Source organism: Ceratotherium simum, chromosome 7, assembly GCF_057802395.1.
Source record: "Ceratotherium simum simum isolate JZ-2026a chromosome 7, ASM5780239v1, whole genome shotgun sequence".
NCBI lineage: Eukaryota > Metazoa > Chordata > Mammalia > Perissodactyla > Rhinocerotidae > Ceratotherium > Ceratotherium simum.
Genome location: NC_141906.1, coordinates 28,589,360 through 28,604,596, shown reverse-complemented (window position 1 = coordinate 28,604,596; position 15,237 = coordinate 28,589,360). Strand labels below are relative to the sequence as shown.

General features: G+C 48.6%; 1 protein-coding gene across 4 annotated transcripts in view; it reads left to right on the top strand.

The window, feature by feature from the left end:
• Positions 1–1,220: 1,220 nt before the first annotated feature.
• STIM1 (stromal interaction molecule 1) overlaps positions 1,221–15,237 on the top strand; it is a 183,894-nt gene continuing 169,877 nt past the window's right edge. Inside the window, exons 1-2 of one of the 4 annotated variants that reach the window (XM_087433355.1) lie at positions 1,221–2,471; positions 2,706–2,801. In XM_087433355.1, the coding sequence (XP_087289481.1) occupies positions 2,333–2,471; positions 2,706–2,801 (235 nt within the window). In that variant the 5' untranslated portion in view covers positions 1,221–2,332. The remainder of the gene's footprint in view (positions 2,472–2,705; positions 2,802–15,237) is intronic. The other 3 variants (XM_087433356.1, XM_014790239.2, XM_004433936.3) reach the window with 3 other exon arrangements.

The window sequence follows — 15,237 nt, the reverse complement described above, 5'->3', positions numbered from 1 at the left end:
TGAGGAACTTGAAACAGGCCAGTGTAACTGGAGCTTAATAAGAGAGTGGGGAGAGTGGGAGTAAATGATGTTGTTGTTACGTGCCATCAAGTCAGCTCCGACTCCTGGAGACCCTATGACTGAATGATGTCCACATTGTGCTGTCCTCAACAGCCCTACTCAGCTTCTGTAGACTCCTGCCTATGGCTTCCTTTATGGAGTCAATCCATCTCATATTTCATCTTCCTCTTCCTGCTGCCTTCTACTTTTCCCAGCATTATTGTCTTTTCCAAAGAGTCCTGCCTTCTCATGATGTGCCCTCAGGAGGACAGCCTCAGTTTTATCATTTTTGCCTCTGGCAATAGTTCAAGCTTAATTTGGGTCCTAGAGCAAATTAAGATGACGTTAGACGTGTATTTTTATATCAACAGCCTAACCCCTAAGCCAGGCAGCTGTTGGGCAAATCCGTGTTCCCGGTCTTCAGAGGGCTTGCTCAGAACAGGTAGCTGACTTGGCGCTGTCAGTCAGAGGAAGGACTGGGCCTAATCCCTTTCCCCGCCTCGGGTGCCAAGGACAGGGTAGGGCATAGAGTAGGTTTCAGTAAAGATTTGCTGACAGCATGCTTGAGAAGAGAACAGGAAGTGCAGGCTCTGTTGAAGGAGGCCCAGGCGCGGCTCTCTCTTCACTGGGGCACTCATTCTCAAGTCGCTAACACCTCCTCCCAGCGACATAGAGCTGGGAGAGTGAGATGCAGGGAGGAACCAGCCACAAGCCCTACCCGCAAAAACCTCAAAAGGCAGGGGAGTTGAGGGGCAGGTAGGAACACAGGCTGTGCGAGTTGAGAGGGCGTCGACTTAGCTTGGACGAGGCGGGGAAGCGGAGTCAGGAAGGCAAATGGGGCCCTTTAGCTGAGACTTAAGGAATATGTAGGGCAAATTTACCAATAGCCGTTTGGACGTTTCATTTTGTTTTCTGGCATCATTTCCTCTGAAAATACTCGTGGGCCCTATTGGGCCTCCCCTGGGGCGGGTCCTCGCTGCGCTCCCCAACCCTCTGCAAAGGGGCAGGGCCTCCCAGGGGCTCGAGTCATGTCTGCAGCACCCAGATTTGCCCGCCAGGGGCCGCTGCACACGGGTGACGAAGCACGCGGGTTCCTGAGCTGCAGAGAGGCGGAAGCCGATTGGCTGCGAGGCGCGGCGGGAGGGCGGAGCCTGGAGAGCCGGCCCGGAGTGGGGGGCTGGGAGCGCGCCCCCGGCCGAACCGGGCCTGGCCGTTGTCGCCTCAGGCAGCCCGGGGCGGCAGTCGTTGTGCCGGGGGCCTGTGTCCAGCCCGGCTCTAGAGCTGAGGCGAGTGGAGCAGCACCGAGGCCGGAGATCCGGGCAGGCAGCTACTGCCGCCGCCGCAGGCCTGGGTTACCTGAACAACTGCGTGTCAGGGGCCCGCCCGCCGGCCCGCGGGCGGTTAGCGCGGGAGAGACTCTCGAGACGGAAGCGGGGGCCAGGACCCGACTCTTGGCGCGGGAGGGCGGTCCCGGCGGAGACCAGCGCGGGCTGGGGGCAGGGAGAGCCCGCCGGGGGCTGGGGGCGCCCAGCGGCTGCCTCCAACAGGTTATTCCGGCATAAGCCCGGCGCTGGGGCGGTCCCGGGCCTCGCGGGGGGCCGGGCGGCGCGGGGCGGGCCTGCGGGAGAGCACGCCCCCGCCCGCCCCGGGCCCGCCCCGCGCCGCCTGCCCGCCCGCCGGGGAGCCGCTGTCCCGGGCCTGGCCCGTGCGCGTCCGCCTGCTGAACCTGGGCACTGCCGGCCGCCTGGGCGCGGGACTGGGCGGAGGCGCTGACCTCGGCCTAGGAGGCCTGGGATCTCGGAGCCGCCTGCGCCCGCGGGGGCCTGCGAGTCGCACGCCCTCCCCGAGCCTGTGCTGCTCGCCGCTCCTCGGCGGGGCGAGGCCAGGTGCCCCCCTCTTCCCCTGCCTTCTCTCCCTCCCCCACTCCCGTCCCCGCGGGAGATCCCGCCCGCCCGCAGGGGTGTAGCCGGCTGCGGAGCTGACAGCGGCCCCGCAGCCACCCTGTCCAAACTCTCCGGAAGCGGCCCGAGCAGACAGGGCGCTCAGGCCGCCGAAGCTCCAGCGGACCCACTGTTGGACCGGAGGCGACGTCCCTCCTCCCGCGCCCAAACTTGGAGCACTTGACCTTTGGCTGTCGGAGGAGGCAGGCCTGCGGGTGGCTGGACAGCTGCGGCGCCTCGAGGGCATCTTGCCTGGGGTTCCGGGACCGCCGGCTGCACTCTCGGGCTCCCGACTTTGCCCCTGGGATCCCGAGGTGTCCACATCAGGCGCATGTTGACTGAGACCTGGAGTCATGGATGTGTGCGCCCGTCTTGCCCTGTGGCTCCTCTGGGGGCTCCTCCTGCATCATGGCCAGAGCCTCAGCCATAGCCAGAGCGAGAAGGCGACAGGAGCCGGCTCGGGGGCCGCTTCTGAGGAGTCCACTGCAGAAGGTAAGGCCTTGCCACGGGCTGGACCGGGCTGGGGGCTTTGACTCAGAACTGAAGTGCCCGAGTGGGAAAGTTGAACCCTAGGTTTCTACATGTGCGGTTGATGGAGGACCCACACATGGCACTGCCTGTTCGCATTAGTCCAGTGAGTTCTTTCTGTTCAGGAGCCGTGGCTGATGTCTCTGTCTCTCCTGAACAACTTTCTTCATCCCTTCTCCGGATATCTTTCGTTGGCAGTGAGAAGAGATCTGCCTTCCCGGTCCCTTGGCCTTTCGGATCAGCAAGCCAAAACCCCTTCTCAGGACTACTTGTCTGAAAGAATGGCCTGGGCAGGTAATAAGTCTGTTGCTCTTGGCCAGTTACAGCACTTGCAGCATAAGGGAGGCTACTTTGGTTGGGCAGGGAAAGTCGGGGCTGGGCCAACTCTGTTGCCCTACAGCTTGGTGTTCAGGTGTGCCTTTCAGTTCCTACAAGCGTGGGAACCCTAGTCCCTCCCTTCCCTTAGGTAATCTGCCGTGTTGTAGCTGTGCCCATTTGAAATATCAAGGCAGTTCCTTGCATGGAATCCTATTTACCACCAGGGAGTTAAATGGCCTTTTCTCAACATGGATTTGATATAATTTGAGGAACCACTTGTTGACTTGTTCTGTTTCTTCTGACTGATGAGGGTTGGAATTCTATGATTTTCTGATCTGTCCAGGTTTTTCCAGTGCACTCATGGAGACTTGAACAGCCTGGTGTTCTGCTGCAGAAGAAAGGAACACTTTTAAAATTCAGTGGTTTTACACAAGGCTTAGAAGGAATTCAGTTTTCTTCCCCCATTTCTCTCACCCTGTCACTGTGATCTCCCCAAAGCGATGGGCTGCAGAGTGGGAGAGTTTATAGCTAGGTTCTTTCTGAGGGTAGGCTAGCTCAAGTGAGGGGACTGCTCAGTGGATGTCCGTTGATACAAGGAGGAAAAGGAAACATAGGTCATGGTGGCTGGGAAGTTTCGTGGATAGATCCAGAGGCTGGCTTTGGTGGTAGACTCTTTCTTGGGAAATTCCCTTTTAACTTCCTTGACTAGACTGGGTGTGATTCCAGGTGCTCCAAGGGCTGGGTTCCAAGAGAGGCCAGGGTTGCTGTATGTACAAGCATAGCACCCATGCTGTTACTTTGAAGATAGGTCCTTCTTGTAGATTAATCCTGTTTCTCCATACGGTGTCTCCTTAGCCCCTGAAACAGCTCAAGGCTTGGTTCTCATTGGGCTATGAAGGGAAAGACTAGTAGGCGGATGTAGGCCAAACTGTGAAGTGGGACCTAAGGAGCATCTTTAGTCCCAGTGATATCCCTGTTTATAGCTGATAATACATCATTTTTCACCATAAAATATGAGGGACTGACATAAAATGAATATTTTTTAGGGGGAGGAGGTGTTCTATATTTTAGACACAAGCTAAAGGGATGAAGTTTTGAATTTTAGGCATTAGCTAGCTATCAGGAAGATGTGTGTGTGCCCACGCCTAAGGTAAGAAGTGTTCCAGCACCCCTGAGAACCACCCCATGACTTGAGCTTATGGAGACAGGCCTCCACACAACATATTTCAGAGGGCTGGCTGTGCTGATTATACCACTTAGGCTTCTCTTTTGGTCTTTGATTCCTCTCAGTTCAGAAATTAGTTTCTGTTGTGACAATAATACTGAATCCCAGGGAGGGAAGTCTCAGAGAGGGACCCTAGGTACTGGGAATGGCTATGGTTTGTGGGAACCTGGGGGTCTCAGCACTTTTGTTCTGGTAGGTTGTCCCCTTTAGCCTGTCTGGGACTTTGTCTCTGACTAAGACAGGGACTCATTTTTTGCAAAAAGGTGGCTTGTGGACTGGGTTCTGCTAAAGGATTTGGGGAGGAGCTTTCTATGCATCCAGGAACTCCTATAGCCTTTCCAGGTCCTCTGTATCCTCAGAACACAGGAGTTTTACTTGCCCTTGAAACTGCCACTTTTCTAAATCAGATTCAACATACCCAGTCAATTTGTATGTTTTCCACAGTTTACGTTTTATAATTACACAGCTTTTTTTCCCTACAGTAGTCTCACTATGGCCCTATTAGAATGCAGGGCAGATGGTATTATCCCCTTTTTGTGGGTGAAGAAACTGAGTCCTGTGCTCAGTCTTATAGGCAGGTCTTCTGGTACTTAAGTTCTAGACTTCTTCCATCTTCTCCGGCTCTGCCCTGTTAAAGGAGTGCCAGGCAGGGCCGAGAGAAGGCGACTTTCCTCCTGCTGAGTTAGTTAGGCAGGCCCTGCTGACTCTGTAGCTGAGATCCAAGAAAAGGCCTGTCTTTTTCTCCTCTGGAGAGTCTTCTGAAGGGCCAGAGAGTTGGAATTTTTCTCTTGTTGGATGTATATGCCCCTCTTAAAGGCCTGCCCCTACGGTGAAGGCAGGTGCTCTGCTAGGAGGCCCTCTCATTGGGTGGTAGAGAGGCCATTCCTGTCACCTCTGGCTTTTTGAGGCCTGCACACCCATCTGTGCTGTCACTTTCTCAGTAGAGATCTGTGCCTGGCTGTGCTACTCTGGGGCCTGCGTTTCTGAAGCTAGCCTGGAATTGATGCTTGGAACCTCCATAGACTCTGGGCTCATTGCTCCAGAAACTCAAAATGTTTTCTGCAGAATGTGTCTGAGGAGTCCCAGGTGAGTCTGGAGCTGTGACTGCCCGTGTTGGAGGTATTGAGGGCCTCTGATCCAGAACTGTGGTTTGACTCAAGATGGCCAGAACAGGGGCTCGGAGGATAGGCATCTAGGTAGTTTGTGGACTGCAGGCTGGCTTCTCAATCAACCCCTGATGGGAGTGGGAGGCCAGAGCCCTGCCTGCCCACCCAGCTAGTTGTCGCTGCCTCCAAGGCTATAAATGGCCTGGCCATCTTGGTGGCTATGCTAATTTTAGCTGAGGGTGGCTCCCGGAACCAGCCTGGGGTTAAGGGCAGGTGGGTGGGGCTTGGCTGAGGCTAATATTAAAGACTGGGGAGAGGGTCACACTAATCCTGGGGCAACTAAGACATCATCTGCGCCTGCACCTCAGCTTTGACAATCACCCTTAACTAGGTTAATTTATTCAGCAAACATCAGACAGTGCCAGTTCATGTGCTGTTTATTCAACAAATATTTGAGTGTTTGCTCTGGGCCAGGCACTGTGTTTGGTGTTGGGAATTTAAGGATGAACAAAACAGACACCTTCTCTGCCCTCATGGAGTTTACAGTCTAGTGGTGAGATAGGAAATAAATACATAAATAAATATAATATCTTGTGGTAAGTGCCATGGAAGAAAACAACACAGAATGTCATGATGGCGAATCGGAGGACAGAGATCCGGCTAAAGTAGGAACGCAGTGCCTAGTAAGACATTAACAACATCAGTAACATCAATGATAATAGCAACTAACATTTTTTAGTACTGTGGCAGGCACTATTCCAAACATATTATTCCATTTAATTCTTACATCCTGTGTGCTAGGTATTAGCCCCATTTTATAGGTGAGGAAACGGAATCATAGAAAGGTTAAGTAACTTGCCCAAAGTTATACAGATAGTGGGGAGCAGAGCCAGAATCTGAAGCCAGGCAGTCTGACTCTCCTCCATACCTCCACCTTGGCTACTAGGGTATATACTTTTTCAAAACTCAGTGATAAATGCTGTAGTAGATGCATTGTATATACATATAAAAGACTGTGGGAAGCCCAGAGGAGCAAGTGACTAACCCTGCCTGGGAGAGCTGGGGGAGGCTTTTCAGTTTCCCCCATAATTTTTCTCAGATCTTGGGGAGATAAAAAGTGGTTACCTAATTCAAAATTTAGGAGGTGGAAACATCAGTTAGTTCAACCCACTTATTTTTAGTGTATGAGGAAAGTGATGTCCAGAGAAGCATCAAATAGAAGTTCCACAGTGGGTTATTGTAGAACTAGACTAAGACATTTGAGTCAGGGACCCTGAATTGAGTAATTGGCTGTTCAATCCACAAGTCCATAATGAGTGCTTATGCTTGCTTTGTTCTATGGAAGGAACTCAGGGCTACCAAAGAAGTCTAAGTGAGAGTGGGGTGGGGATATATATTTAGAGAATATTAAATATAGTATAATGCACAGGCTTAATGAAGCACAAAACCAGGCACTGTAGACAGTATAGGCTAAGGATTAAGAGGGCTCTGTGTCTGGGCTGGCCTGGTGGCGCAAGTGGTTAGGTGCCCCTGCTCCGCTGCGGCAGCCCGGGGTTCGCTGGTTCCGATCCCGGGCGCGCACCGGCGCACCGCTTGGCAAGCCATGCTGTGGTGGCGTCCCATATAAAGTGGAGGAAGGTGGGCGTGGATGTTAGCCCAGGGCCAGTCTTCCTCAGCAAAAAAGAGGAGGATTGGCAGATGTTAGCTCAGGGCCGATCTTCCTCACACACACACAAAAAAGAGGGCTGTGTGTGGTCTAGGCTAGGCTAAGTTGGCTGGGGAGGGCTTCCTGGAAGGAGGGGTTGGGTAGAGGCAGAAGAGAACCAGGAAGGAGTGATCTGACTTGGGAACGGTTGGAGGAAAGGGGGCATTATAGATGTCTGGGTCACCAGTATGAGCACATGGGGTCTCACTGTTTGGCATGAAAAATAATTGGCAGAGTTGCTTCATAGTTGGCCAGCTACCTCGCATGAGGGCCCACAGACAGGAAGATTGCAGTCATGTGGGATCTAGCGCACGTCTAATAACTACTATAATTTTGAAGTGATGATGAATGTAAATAATATTTTGAGATATCTGCAACAATGTAATGTGACATGAAAATATCTGTAATTTCTATTGGTGCCAAAATCATAGGTACTGCTAATAATATTGTGGTTGGTTGCTTACAATATATAATTGAAGGAAATGGTAACTTTCAGTAAGAGAATATTGAAAATAAAGATGTAATTTCTTTCCCATCTAAATTCACAGCACCACCCCCCTGCATCCCCTGAATTCTACCCATGGGCCCCTTAGGAATGTGGGGCCTTCATGTTAAGAACTCTTGTTCTGGGGGCCGGCCCGGTGGCGCAAGTGGGTAAGTGTGCGTGCTCTGCTGTGGCGGCCCGGGGTTCGCCGGTTTGGATCCCTGGCGCGTACTGACGCACTACTTGGTATGCCATGCTGCGGCGGCGTCCCATGTAAAGTGGAGGAAGATGGGCATGGATGTTAGCCCAGGGCGGGTCTTCCTCAGCAAAAAAAGAAGAGGATTGGCAGATGTTAGCACAGGCCTGATCTCCTCACACTCACACACAAAAACTCCTGTTCTCTGGCAAGGAAGGGATGAGGTCTTATTGTGGGGAGTGGTTTCCTAGGTTTCCACAGGACTTGGGTTTGAACCCCAAGGGGCCCCTCATTTCCTACTGAGTAGCTTTGAGATACATTGCTGAGTGACTTCATGGGTGTGCTGTGGTACATTTCCCTTTGTGGGAAACGATTCTGCAGGAAACCCAGCAACTCTGGCTGTCAGACTTTTAGGGAGAGAGAAAGATACCAAACTGGGCCTCCAACAGAGCTTTCTTTTTTTTTTACTGCTGATAAAAAAAATATTATGAAACATTTCAGATATACAACAAAGTATAAAGAATAATACACTGAATACCCATGTGCCCACAATACAGTTTAAGAAATAAAATAATAACAATACAGAGCTTTCTTTATTACCCCAGGACACTTTGTATAAATTTCTGATGTAACAGATAGCACATTGTATATATGTTTGCTAAGCTCTTTGTGGAAGAAGGCAGGAGGGGTTGTACTTTATTTATCTCTGTTTTTATTGTGTCCAGCCTACAACCTCTGTTAAAATTTGTTGGAAAAGCTGGAATCAGGGCCTGTTTGAATGACTCGTATTTTCTCTCTTCCTTTCAAACCATCTCATGTCTTGGGTACATATTCTGGGCTTTTCCTCAACTCTTGGAGATGTTGCTCACCCAGGGCACTTTGTGTTTTCATCCAAGCTCAGATCTGTTTATCCCCTTTCAGTCTATTGTTTTATTTTATTCTCCACTTTGGAAGTAGGTAGGGCTGTTTTTATTATTATGCCCATTTTAAAGATGAAGAATTTGTACCTGAGCAATTTGTGTTTTTGGTCACATAGCTAAAAAGTGGCAGGATCAGAACTATACCTCTGGGGATCTGTGTACCAAGCCCTTGCCGTTTTTATCAGAACACATTACCTATCCATGTGTCCTCACTGATCTGGCACTCACAGCCTCAGTGGTGTGGTGATAGCTGTGTTAACAAAGGTGTTTGAATAGTCTAGTCACCTATCACAAAGTGCTGTTCTGGAGGATGGGAGAGTCTGTATTCTTACCAGCCAGCCATGCTCTGGGGTTGGAGTTATCTGTGTATATGCCTGCCTTCCTTGATATTCCATAAGCTGCTCAAGGATTAAGATAGCAAGCTCCCAGCACAAGGCGGGGCATGGAGTATACTTTACATACTATCAAGTTTGTAGAGCTGAATTGAAGGAGATTTATATTGTCTGGTTCTGATTCTCCTGTAGTTTACTAGGCACTTGATTAGAAGTTGAAAGAATTTTCCTTAGAAAGGGTTAGGTAAAGTTGAAAAAATAAGCTTTACTTAGAAAGTTCACTGTTTTAGAATTTTTCATTCTTTGTTAAAAAAAATCATCCAGATCAGTTTGGGTTCAACAGCCTCCCTTCATTTGGAAGATGTTTGTCTAGAATTTTAAAGTAGCCAGACTCTTATCATTGCAGTCCTTACTAGGAGAATACAGTTAGGCGTAGCTGGGAAACTGTCTAATGCCACAGAGGACCTCTGTGTAGTTGGGAGGAGAGAGTTGGGAAATGAGTGGTTGGGGCTGGATAGAAGCCTATATGTAAAGTGAGATGATTGGCTTTGGTTTGCAGAAGGGACTGAGTTGGCCACAGCCATCAGTCATAAATATCTGGATTTTGGGGACCTTCAAGAGTTCCAGCTCCTTTCCTTACTAGCTGTGGACCTAGTGGAGGGTTAGTCACCTCATCTCTCTCAGCCTTAGTTTTTTCATTTGAGGAAAGGGAATAACCTGAATGTATAGATTTGTAGTGAGGATAAAATGAGATAACTTATCTGGTGAAAGGGCTTTATAAAGCTCTTTCTAAAGTACTACACAATTAGGGATAGTTGGATCCTTTCAACCTTTGCTTTTGTGGGCCTGAAAAGCCTCAGTCAGAATCTGAGTGTCTAGTTATGGTAGCATCCCTGTAAGGGTAGTTGCTTCTTTGAACCTGCTGTAGTTCCATTGTCTTACTTCATGTGTACCCACCAAATGTTTACTGACCCTGGGTGTGGCCAAACTGAGCTTTTATTCAAGGCTTACGCTAGGCCATAGGAAAGCTGTTGATAAAGTCTGGGTACTAGTATTTGACCTTATTTCCGGCCCATACCCCATCCTTTCACTGAGTGTAACCACTTCCCTAGCCCCATGCTTGAAATGGCTGACCAGATGGGCCTGGTCCCCACCTGCATAACAAATTATCCCCAGACTTAGAGGCCTAAAACAGTAAACATTTATTATCTCACAGCTTCTGTGGGTTAGGAATCTGGGTGCTGCTTAGCTGGGTGCCTCTGGCTCAAGGTCCCTCATGAGGTTGCAGTCCAGCTGTTCGGCTGGGACTGAAAGCTCAATTGCTGGGAGAGTATTTGCTTTCAAGCTAATTTGCATGGTTGTTGGAAGGCCTTGGTCCCTTGGCACATGGGCCTTTCCAGTGGGCTGCCTCATGGCATGACAATTGGCTTCCCCCAGGACAAGTGATCTAAGAGAGAGTGAGAGGGTGTGCCCAAGACGGAAGCTGCAGTCTTTTTATCACCCAATCTTGCATTGATATGCCACAACTTCTGCCATATTCTCTTTGTTAGAAGCAAGTCAATAAGTCTAGCCCGCACTCAAGGTGAAGGGATTACACAAGGGCATGACTACCCATCACTGGGGCCATCTTAGAGGATGCCTATGATATCACCCTAGGGCCATGATCTTGGAAACAATGGCTTCTAGGTGCTATGTCCTCTTAGCTTTTCTTTGAATTTCTTTGCTTGCCTCCTAGAATCTTGTGGAATCTTTCTGTACTCTCTTAGATATTGTGTCCTCGTGCTTCATGCATGATTTCATTGCTTTGACAAGTAGTTGACATGGCCCCTCCCTCTATACTCCTCCCTTGTCTTGGGCCCAATCCTAAGCTAGCTTTTTATCCTAGGTTCTAGTGCTGCCTCCCAACTCCTTGTTGTTACCTTCAGTTCTGGAGCCCATTGTGCATCCACCGACGTTGGAGCCTTTACTGCCCCAACTTGGCTTCTGAGAGCTAGGCTTGTAGGTGGCATTGAATTGGGACTTACACATTGACAGATGAAAAACTTACTCTGACCTTTTAGGCCATTGGTATTAAGTGCTAGGACTTAACATCCTAGTATGTCAAAGCTGGAAGGGCTTTTAAGGACCGGCTCTCCAAAACTCCTCATTTTACATATGAGAGAAGCAAACTTGCCCCAGGTCTTAGCTAGGGCTAGAATCTAACTCATTTTGTCTGATTCTCATTCACATGCTGTTCCAGTTCTGTTGTGGAGACTTTCTACCCTAATGCAGCCAGTTTGGGTTGTTAGGGGGTCTGAGACCTATATAGAGGAGAACCAGAAAGCAGTTCATAGTAGTGTATTGTGTTCACAGAAATTGGGCTGGGCAGAATTGGGGGTATACAAAGTCAGTGTCAAGTGCTGCTTCTGAGAAGTTTCCCACCCAGCTAGAGAGCTTTTAATATCTGTGATAATATCTGCATTCTGAACCACTCCCTTGGCAATCTCAGTTCAGAGCAAGGAGAGATCTGTTTGTTGGGATGTACAAGTATGCTTCCTGAAGGAGGTGGGTCAGAGCGTTGTACTGCATGTCTCACCATAGTTCAGCTCAGCTGATTGCATTATGTATGGATTTGGGGCCTCCACAGGCAGGCTAAGTGTATCTAAAGCCTTGTGGGGTTACTTGTGGCCACCTAGAAAGTGCCAAGGGGAAGCTTTCTGGGCACTGAGAATTTGACAAAGCCTTGCCTGTGTTGGCACAACTTGCTAGGGCAGGCAAGATTTGAGAAGGGATGGCTATGGCCCTGTCATGTTTATCAGAATGGAGGAGATTTATTTCATGGGAGAGGCCATGAAAAGAAAAATCTGAAATGAACCAATAGCACCATTCTTTTGTTTTCTGCTGGTGAGCTTAGACTAGAGATGGTGCAGGCTCTAAAATCCCTCCATGGGTGTTAGTTTCCTTCCTGACCTAGGGTTCTGGCCCCAGACCACTTTGCCCGCTTCATCTTACTCTGTTCCCCTCTTGACATCTTGGCCCAGCCAGGCTTTGTCCTGGTCTGCAGAGCATACATTATACTGATTCTCTTTTGCCTTTACTTAATGTCGTTTTACTCTCCTCCCAGAATGTCCTCCCCTCACCACCTTTCTTCCTTCATAACCTCTCAATCCTCTGTAAAGTGTTGCCTGACATTAATGCTGGCCCTGAGTTCCCTCTCATCTCTGGTCAAACTCTGGTAGCACTTGCTGTCTGCAAAACTCTCTGTGCACTTCACACCCTGCGTATGCCTCTTAAAGTGAGTGACAGCCTGATGTGCAAGAGCACTGGGCACTGGCTTGGGGCCTTACTGACAGTATGACCCAAACTACGGTTTCCTCATTTGGGATTAAAATGGGGTTGAAAGAGAGTTAATTCATGTGAAAGGGTTGTATAGATTTTAAAGCCGTTTTTTGTTTTTGTTTTGTTTTGCATATTTTTCTCTCTCTTGAGGGCAAGAGCCATGTCTGTTTTGTTGACTATAGGACCCACCCTTAGTATCTATCACAGTACTGGTCAGAGAGTATGTGCCCAGTAGAAATTTGTTGAATAAATGAATGAATAACAGTGAGTTGATCCTTGCATTGAGTAGGCTTGGAGAGAGAGTGCCAAGGAAATTGACATCAGTTCCTATGAAAAGCTTAGAGGAGAGTGGCCTGAGATTAGGGGAAGAATTCACATGGTGGGTTTTCTGAGGAGTTCTGTGGGCACTAATTTTCTGGTGACTATTACTTCATCCCTATTTATTGAGTACCTACTGAACCTGTGCATGGTGACAGTTATCAGTCACACTGGGGGATGGTTTGGCCCTTGACTCTGGCTGGCAGTTTTTGTTTGTCTGCTCTGGCTGCTCTACCCTAAGCAGGTGGCTGCAATAGGAATGGAGCAAGTCTGTGCTCATAAATGGTCGATATGATGGGCCGGCCCCATGGCTTAGCAGTTAAGTGCGCGTGCTCCGCTGCTGGTGGCCTGGGTTTGGATCCCAGGTGCGCACCAACGCACCGCTTCTCCGGCCATGCTGAGGCCGTGTCCCACGTACAGCAACTAGAAGGATGTGCATTTGTGACATACAACTATCTACTGGGGCTTTGGGGGAAAAAAATAAATAAATAAAATTAAAAATAAATAAATAAATAAATGGCCGACATGAGACCTGTGGGCAAGGCCTCCTCAGGTCCTTCCTGCTCCTCCCTGTCTTAGGTTCCATGGCCCACATGGGTTTACCTCAGGTCAAACTTGAGGCAGCCGAGTGAACAGAATGAACTTTAACTGCTTTTCTTAGCCTGGCTTGTGAGATGGAGGAGGGAGCCTTCTCTCATGCTGGGCTTGTTGAGCCTTAGGGAGGTGGGATATTCCAGAGGGATCACTGGCTTTTTATTTTTATTTATTTATTTATTTTTATAATTTTATTTATTTATTTTATTTTTTCCCCCAAAGCCCCAGTAGATAGTTGTATGTCAAAGCTGCACATCCTTCTAGTTGCTGTATGTGGGACGCGGCCTCAGCATGGCCGGAGAAGCGATGTGTCGGTGCGCGCCCGGGATCTGAACCCCGGCCACCAGCAGTGGAGCGGAGCGCTCGCACTTAACCGCTAAGCCACTGGGCCGGCCCCTGGCTTTTTAAATGTTATCTCTGATGCTGAGAACTCCCTGCGACTTAGAGAAATCCAGCCTGAGCAGATATCAGACCAGCTTTCCTTCGGGCATTGGGGAGGGGCCTGTAGGGAGACTTGGTAGAGGAGGCAAAGGTATAAGAGAGTCAGCTGTGCTGTCAGCATGGCCTACCTAGGACAAACCTGTCCCTTTCCTCTGTTAGCAACATTTACAGAGCTCCTCGCTGCCTTGTGTTGAGTTCTAACCTAGATAATGACCAGAAATCTCACTGACAGGCAGGCAGGCAGGCTTCCAAACCTCATATACCCCTAATTTTCTCCAGTGTGATTCAGTAGCTCTGCTCCTGTTTGGCCTCTCTGTGTTATCTCAGGCCTCTCAGGAAGCTCTTAGAACTCTCATCACTACAGCGTATGTTAAAACAAATGTGTCCATGTTTGCCAAGTTCCCAGAGCCAGCATGTGAAATGCAGTGGCCGGGGGAGATGGGTGCCCTTCGGGTATAACACATACACAGGTTAGAAAGCAGTATGTGCCTGTGTGTTTGTGCATGTGTTGCTGGGTAGTCAGATTTGTGGAGGTCTTGTTTCAAGAAACATTTGCTGACCAGGGCAAAGGTCACTGGAACTCACACTTCATATCTCTGAAGAGGTAAGGATGTAATTAAGACAACTCAAATAACCTCAATGATAAGAATGATGGTGGTAGCTACTACTTATTGAGCTCCTGTTATGTTCTAGCCACTGGGCTAGGTGATTTATATCTGCACAACAACTTTTAAAGGTGGAGATTTTTCTCATTTTTTAGATGGGGAAACTGTAACTCTCAGAATTTAAGTAATTTTTCCAAGGTGACTAAGCCAGGATTTGAATTTAGGTTTATGTGACCCAAAGGCCAATGCTGTTTCTATTTTTGTTTAACAACTTCTGGAGAAAGAAACAGCTATATGAGTTTAGGTAGAGGTTTGCATTTGGATTAAAAAGTATACAGTTTATCAGACTGTTAGTGGCATTTGTTTGTTCTATCACCTAAGTGGCCTTAAAGAAACTGGAATTAGGATTTTGGGGCATGGGGGAGGGAACGAGAGGGTGTATTCACTTATAAATTCTGAATAGGAATATCACATTGGTGAAGTGTTTAGCTACAGAGTGGTGTGTATTCAGTTTGTATCTTCCAAAAATAGCATTATGGTTGAGTTCTTCTGGATGAAGCTTTGGGATAGGGTCTGTATCTATGTAGTGTTCTTTACCTCTTCAGTCAACATTTAACATGTATATTATATGTCATATGACAATCCCTGCCCACTAGAAGGGCTGAGTATAATAGAATTAAGATGTGCACCTATATTTTTCTGTATCATAATAAGAGCTCCTATTGAGCACCTACTCTATACCAGGACTGGGCTAGATACTTTCCCATATATGATCTTGTTTAATCCTCATAACAGATCTCCCACTTTAAAGCTTATTGTGCAAGGCAGTCTAGTACCCTATGAATGATACCGATGGTCCTATTGGAGAGTGGGATCACCTTTGCCTGGAGAGATCGAGGAAGCTTTGTGGTGGAGGTAGCAGCTTAGTGGGTCTTCAGGTACTTTAGGCAGAAATATAAAGTAAGTTGAGGGAAGCATTCCAGTCAGGAAATGTCGTGAGTAATGGCATGGAGTGGGAAAAAGTGGAGAGTCTTTAGGGGACATTAGTTAGTCCAGACTGGCTGGAGAGTGGCATCTATGAAGGAGAGTACTATAAAATAAGGCAAAAAAGATTAATTGAGGAAAGATCATGGAGGGCCTCAAAGTCAGGCGAAAGAGTTTAGACTGT